The sequence below is a fragment of the Patella vulgata genome, chromosome 2, assembly GCF_932274485.2.
Source record: "Patella vulgata chromosome 2, xgPatVulg1.2, whole genome shotgun sequence".
NCBI classification, from domain to species: domain Eukaryota; kingdom Metazoa; phylum Mollusca; class Gastropoda; family Patellidae; genus Patella; species Patella vulgata.
The window spans coordinates 69665323-69672859 of record NC_065880.2 but is presented as its reverse complement, the minus strand read 5'-3'; the positions used below and the strand labels follow the sequence as shown (position 1 = coordinate 69672859).

At 34.1% G+C, this 7537-nt stretch overlaps 1 protein-coding gene across 1 annotated transcript; it reads right to left on the bottom strand.

Moving 5' to 3' along the window:
• Positions 1-1115: 1115 nt before the first annotated feature.
• LOC126811936 (kinetochore protein spc24) lies at positions 1116-7482 on the bottom strand. Its single transcript, XM_050538002.2, has 5 exons — positions 7348-7482; positions 5932-6117; positions 4769-5003; positions 3996-4072; positions 1116-3206 (listed from the first exon to the last, which is right to left on the bottom strand). Exons 2-5 carry the CDS (start codon positions 6101-6103, stop codon positions 3100-3102), a joined length of 591 nt encoding a protein of 196 aa, XP_050393959.1. The 5' UTR covers positions 6104-6117; positions 7348-7482; the 3' UTR covers positions 1116-3099.
• Positions 7483-7537: the final 55 nt, after the last annotated feature.

Here is a 7537-nt window from a genome sequence, read left to right as displayed (position 1 = left end):
ATGCAATCAAATTGTTTGTCATTATTTAAACACAACCCTGGTTGCAGTGACAAAGAGTAGGGTCACCTGTCCGACCTCGTGGGTTTTCTCCAGGTCCTCCCACTGCTAAAGACCCCTACACACAAGCAAATTATTGAAAAAAAATTGAACCATGATAGTCCCGAAATGACCTGGTTTATGTCAAGTGATTGTTAAACCCCATTTCTCTCTCTCTATTTACACACAGAATTGCTAGACAGCAATATATTTATGCTCACCAACAAAATTTTTAGGAGAGTTAAAAATGTCAGTAATATCTTGTTACGTAAAACATTCTCATAGATTAAAGTCACCATCGCTTCGTGAGTACTGAGATTGATCACTGTGTTGACCAAGGTCCTCAGGATTTTTCAGTCTGGCTTCCTCTTTATGTGGAGGTGTGCACATAAAGAGACCTTGAGTATAGATCAAGGGCCTGTAGTGATACAGGCTTCACACAAAATGAAAACAAACTAAATATAAGGGGCCATTTTTCCCAAACATTGTATCGTACAGGTGTGAGTCATGTTCAACTATGTGCTACAAGAAATCTCAAAACCTTTATAATTAACTATTTTCGCGAAATGTAGTAAAACGCGCAAGTAATCTTAAATAGCTTTATATATAGTCGGCAAAATAGGGATAAAAACACTATAAGCTTGAGAAAGTACGCAAATGTATTAATAAGTTGTGGCAAAAGTCCTTATATCTACAAAACAGAGAAAACCTAATGCTAAATACTTTGGAACAATCTAAAATATCTGACCCAACCTGCCGATGGTCGTCTGCCAAATGACGTTATTTAGAGGCTGTCGTCTTCCAATTGACACAGGAACGTCAATAATGCTAACAATAATGTGACAGGTTCAAATGGATACCTCATATGGCATGTAGATCAATCCAAAGAATTGTAAATGAACTGAGGTGACAAGAATGTACTTCCACATGAGAAGTGAGTGCATACAAATGGATGTGTAACTCTGATGTTTGTAATCTCTAAATACATAGATGACACAAGATGATCTTTTCCCAAAACAATTTGTAAGCTTATATACCACTTATCCACTAGAAAGTAAATAAAAAAGACAGACTTGAGTTCTTAAAATATTTATTAACCCATCAATGAACAACAAATGTAATATACAGAATCCGATTTAGACAGATTACTGGAATTAAAAACTTCAAATAAAAAGTTAGATGTATAAAATAACTGTTTTCTACAAAACAATGTGCAACATGTGTGTTTAAAATACTAGTATTCACTGCAGTCAACACAAAAAATCTCAAATTAATCAACCAGTACATGCAGATTATTACATTACACAGGCACATACACATATTTTTTTACTAGATAAACCCTGAAGTTAAAATTACTGTTTCCCCATATCAAGAAAATCCAAACTTTTTATGAAATGGATCTATGTATAAGTTATGAGAAATCAATTTTATAGCCTGTGAAATGTAAACTGATTGTATAGTCTATAAGTCCAATTCTGTGACATAAATAAGAAGACAATTCTAGACAGGTTCATTACTCTTGATAACGATAAGAGGATACTTGTCGACACGTCATGCTTTTAGAATAAAACTAGTCATTGTCTCCCTTAATGTGTTTCCCAGTTGCTAAATGCCATACAAAGATTAGGTTCAGTTGTTTTAGGATTTCAAGGGACAATTTGTTCAGAAAATATATGACATTTAAATACCTTCTCACCCATGTATACCACTTATTGTTATCGAGACAATCAGAAATTTTGAACTACTTGTCATAAATATGTACATGGGGAAATATATTTCAAACTAGACTTGACATACAATCTCTGTATATGGGAAAGATACTCTTTAACTGTGATATTAAATTAAAATATATTTAACACCAAAATGTTCCTTTCATTAGTTTACTCAAAGTAGCAGTACCTTGTTTGTTTTAGATTAGTCTCTATCATCCAGAAAAATATGGCTAGATTATCCGGTCTTTAACATTATCACAAACAAAAGTCTAAGGGAGGTAACTAGTCCTAAAACAAGATGTTGACGCCTATGAAATAATTTAAGAATGCTATTTCAGAAAATCCATTTGATTGCATTGCCAGTTCAATATCCAACACTCTTTAATTTTTTTTATAATAAAATTTCTTTTTATGGGCCATATCTAGTTTTTTTTTTTAATTAATCCTAATTCGTCGTCACGATTCATGTTTGTTTATATTAATGCAAGAATTATGGGATTTATTGCGGGAAGGGACGCAACTCTTACTTGACTTGGCCAAAGATATTGGATAATCAGCCAAAGAAAAAAACAAACTCCTGGTTACGCATGGGCAATGGAACTTTTCGTCAAATATTGAAGACTAGGAGGTTCTGGGTGACCGAGACTAGTTTTATGTCTCCTCCAACTATAATGTCTGTTTTGACTTATAGGGATTAGCTACATATTGGTTAAAGATACATTCCCACAAAAGTAATTATCGGGTAGTTATTTCCAATATGTATGGCAATTTTGGCATAATATGGAAAGTAGACACACCCAATCTTACTAGAAAAATACTGGATTTCCTGAAAAACGCTTATGGGGCGTGCACAAGACGAAAAAGTATGGGTATTTCAAAACGACAGTCTGTCAGTTTAGCTGTCTGCTTTAGTGGCATAAGATGTGCCTCTTGAGTGTTGATCTAATGGCTAACAATGAGAGAATTAGACGGTCAGTAGACTGCGATTAAACGGCGGAAAACGAAATTCACATAGGATAATTCAGGAATTTACTTAGGAAGGCTTAAATATTTGTAGTAGATCAAGTCATGTGATAAACACAGATGATTAAAAATAGAATAGTTTTCTGCCGATTAAAATATTTTGAGAGGGATCCAAAGCAAACTGTTGATAGATAAATTAGTTTGAATATGTTTTTAGTCCAAATATATCATCAAATCACACAGTTTGTACGCTGTCAAACATTATGTCTTCATAGGTCAAATTTCTGGGGAATTAATATGGAGGAATCACCGTTGGTGTGGGTAGTTTAAGAGTCAGAAATAAAATAGCACTGGGTTCTGAATAAGTTTATATAATCATCTGGTTCCTTCACCAATCTTCTTCCATTAAATCCCATAAATAATTAGATACGTAGAATTTTGAATGTTGTTTGGTGTTGAGTGAAAATGGTTGTACATCTGATTTCTTACATACATCTAAAGATCTTATTAAGAAAAATATGTAAAAAAAAACAACATATGTTTTATTATGTTTTATAGAATATTATTGTCTGCTTTACAACATTTGATAATGGTTCTATATTCCTGAGATTGCATTACTGTGAACATGATCACTTCATGAAAACTGAAGAGATTGGACCTAATGCAAAGCCATACATAAATATTTTTAGGTTTTCCAATCCTTCCTAAAAAATCTGGTGCATGAAGGGGGGTGGGGGTGTTTTTATTTTGCCAAAGCCTCTCTACTGGGCTAAATGACTTCTCATTAATATCCAGTTTCAAAGCACTATATTTATCTCATAATGATTGTTGTCAATTACATTTATCATAACTTTTATCAGGTTTGCAATATTTGATAATTGAGCCTAAAATTTTCTTTTCTGTAAATGTAGGATACATGTTTCTAACCAGCCACAGTAACTCATTATGGTAAAGAACGTAAACTAAATTAGATGAATAACAAACCAACAGTGAGCTGATGTCCCGCTGCCTCGATCCCAAAATAAATAGATGACACATATTATTTACTTGCCCATCTGAACTTGCAGAAAATGCTCACCATCAAACTTCGTCAAGGTATTGATGTGATGAAACTATACACCAAGTTTTACCACTCTCACTCAATTAGAATAAAAGTTATTGTGTGATCGCAAAGCATCAACACAATGTGGCAAGGTATTGTAAAGCCAACTACAAGTAAATAAACTAATATATTTAGCAGTACTGAAATTGATTAGTTTATATATTAATAATGTGAAAGGATACAGCCTTTAATATCATCTTGTGTAGAATCTAGCTGCCATCTAATATTACTGATATTACAATACAGGTTCACATTATACCTACAAAGGAAAGAACAACCAATGATTATGACATATTTAATAGTGCAGAGAAAATATTCTTGCGATAATATATTGTTACCTCACTATAGCATTGTCAACTACTAGGGGTGAAGGACAATCATTTTTCATTTGCCTTTTCATTTTATAGCATTAAGTAATACATATAATCAGACGTTTACTTAAAGTATCCAGAGCTGCCAAGAGAATTTTTATGTGCCAGAGCAAGACACATTTTGGGCCCCCCACCTCACCTGTGCCAGGACATTACTAAGACTGGATCTGGGGCTCTGTGGCACAAATACTGCATGTCAAATTCTTTTGATTGGCCTATTGTAACTGAAATTGAATCCATGTCAGGACATTATCTACCGTTAAGTTCTTAATCAAATGTTAAATAATCAATTCCAGTACATTTTAGTGTTGATTCTATGGATTTTCCAGTGGTGGGGATGGATGGGATATCCCAAAAAACCCCTTGACAGTTGGAATTTGAAGAAAAGTAGGCACATTGTATGGCGTATGGCAATCTTCATTAGGACTTTATGAACCATTTGATTTCATTTCAGGTCGAGAAAGATTTAATTTCATATTGTCCAAAAAATGGATAATGATGATCAATGGCTTACAGAAACTTTATAATTCCCTTAGAAAAAATATTAAATAATCCATGGTTATTTTAAAAGTCTATCAACATACTTAGCTTTAGGTAGTGAGTAGCTTTTGTTTTTTGTGACATCTAATAAAGTCTTTTTGTATGTTTCTTTTTCTTTTTCTTCTAATTTGACTTTTGATTGTAGTTGTTGACCCTCTTCTGATGCCTTGCCTAATCTTTTCATGGTTTCTTCACATCTTGTTGTCAGCTCAGTTTCCTGGTCCACTAATTTAGATTTTTCGTGTGGATCTTCTAATTCTTGTAATATGCATTGAAGAGCTACAAATACATAAAACTATAAATTTCAAATAAAAGTAACTGGAATGGTAGTAAGATACTTACATGTATTATATAAAGTTTTGTTATTCAGACAATTTTTGATGTAATTTGTTTACCGTACTTTAGATTAGGGATATATTTCTTTCACAGAATGGGGATCACGTGGCTTGGTGGGTAAGACGCTAGCTAGCTAGCCTGGAGGTCGGGTGTTCGATCCCTGCATTGGCCGAGAAAGTTCATCCAGATTTTCCGGCGTGGTTCTCCCTTGTCAGTGATGCAGGACGGAGGGGCTGACAAGGAGAGCTGTCTAGTCGTTCGGATGGGACGAAAAACCGAGGTCCCGTGTACACATTGGCGTGCACGTAAAAGATCCCTTGGCAGTTGGAATTCGATATAAGAGTACGCCGTAGTGCCGCTGTCCGGGCAAAATTTCCCTTATAGCACACTGTATGGCGTATGCCCGTCTTCATTAGCCTAGGTTAGGAGCAGAACAGTAGGACGTTAAACTCCATTTCATTTCATTTCATTTCTTTCACAGAATATGACAGTTTTTGTGATTATGTCAATTTTTTTTACACTTATACATGAATATTTTTAAAAAGTGTTTTTACACATAACAACAATAGTTACATGTACCAGTATCTATTCTTTTTGTGTTCTAAGATTAAATTCTTTGAAATTCTAATTTTATGAGATTCAAGTACCATTAACTGACAGATAAGTTTTTCAGTTGTTCAATTTCACTGCACCAGTCAATTTAGATTGAAATCTTACCGAAATGAGGGCTTATTAATTTGAATAAATTCTTAGTACTAGTACTAGTAGTAGCAGTGCCGAGTTCTAAAAAAAATCCCAAGCAGATAATTATCTTCTGCTTTTAAAAATTTAATATTTATTTATAATAAACTAGAATGAAGGATTATTAGACCTTCTATATCTTCCTTGATCTTTTGGTTGGATTTTTCTTTTAAAATATTTATTTTCTCCCATAATTCTTGAAGTTCTGCTATTTTGGTAAATTCTAATTGTTCTGTTGTTATTACAAGTATAGCTTCTCCAGCATGTGAGACACAATCTTCATACATATCTTCTTCCTCCATATTTAGTCTGTCAACTATAACAATACAAGTGTCATTTTGTAGACCAAAACATATAAATATTTGGAGACAGCACAACATTTTGAAACAATTAAAATCCTAGGGAAGTTACGGTACCCGCGAGGATTTAAAAATGTCTGAGCAGTTGACTTATAATCTACAGACAAAAAGTACTAAAATACACTCTGGTCCCTGACCATTGAGTAGTACCAGTAATATATGGTCCATACGACCAGGTCTACTTGAAATTTTATGTCTAATCTACGAAGTTACGATCAATTAATCAGTAAAAACTGTGTGTTTTTCAGTGGAAGTTAAAGTCTCTTGGTGGTCACTCTTTTAAAGACTTTGGATCTAGATAGTGGAATAAACTACCTTCTCCACAAAAGTCTAAGACTCAATCATCAGTTGAAATCTGACCTGAAAACTTATGTTTTAATTAATTTACTGCATAGTATTCCTTGTAGGCCTATTAGATAGGCAGTAGAGTAATAGGGGTAGCACATCATTTCGGACATATTTTTGGGAGTCCGAAATGACGTAAGTCCAAAATGACGCGGGACCGAAATGACATGTAATCACATTTTGCCATTTATGCACATTTTGTGGATTTAGCACTTTAATAGATATATTCTTTATTTCATATGATTAGTGGATGACCAGTGGCAGTAGCATTACTGATTCTAGGAGACAGCAGCAGTTAGCTTCAGTGACTGACAGTGACTGACTGTGACTGGTCCGTCGTGTCCTCAACTTTTTAATAAACTTTCTTTATGACTTAAGGCTTACTGGGGCGCTGTTGGTTGATCTGACAACTTTTTTCATTCATCTTTTCATTTGTTTTTCTTCTCTTTTATCCATTCTCTTTTAACCCTTTCTAATCTAAACCCTCATTTACTTTTAGTCTTAGGTTTGTATATGGGTTAGGGTTAGTGCCCATTAACTTTTTCCATTTCTGATATCATCTTGTGAAAAAAGGGCCGCCTAAAAAAGTAGTCAGATCAGCCAGCAATGCCAGAAAAAAAGATTTGGGCATCCAGATATTAAAAGAGTACGGTACAATCACAAAGTGAAAGAGACAATGTCTGAATGTAAATGAATGTCAAATAATTCATTAGCCCTGATGATCATGATGGCCTGTCTGTCTTGTCATCAACATCATGATAATCATGATTTGTACTGTAGCCTATTTCATGTCATGCCATGGCCTAGTCTAGATCTAAGGCCCTGACGGTTCCTCAACTTACATCCTGTCCGTTTTATTTATACAATTATCTCGACTTTGTTATAATCGAAGCAAAGTATACAGATGTTTTTGTTTTTAATCAACTTCGAAATTTCCGCCATCTTTAAATAGTTCTCACTCTGATTGGCTATTAAATTTAATCTTCGGCCAATGAAAGCTATAGTATAATGGAAAGTTTTGGTACGGTGAGT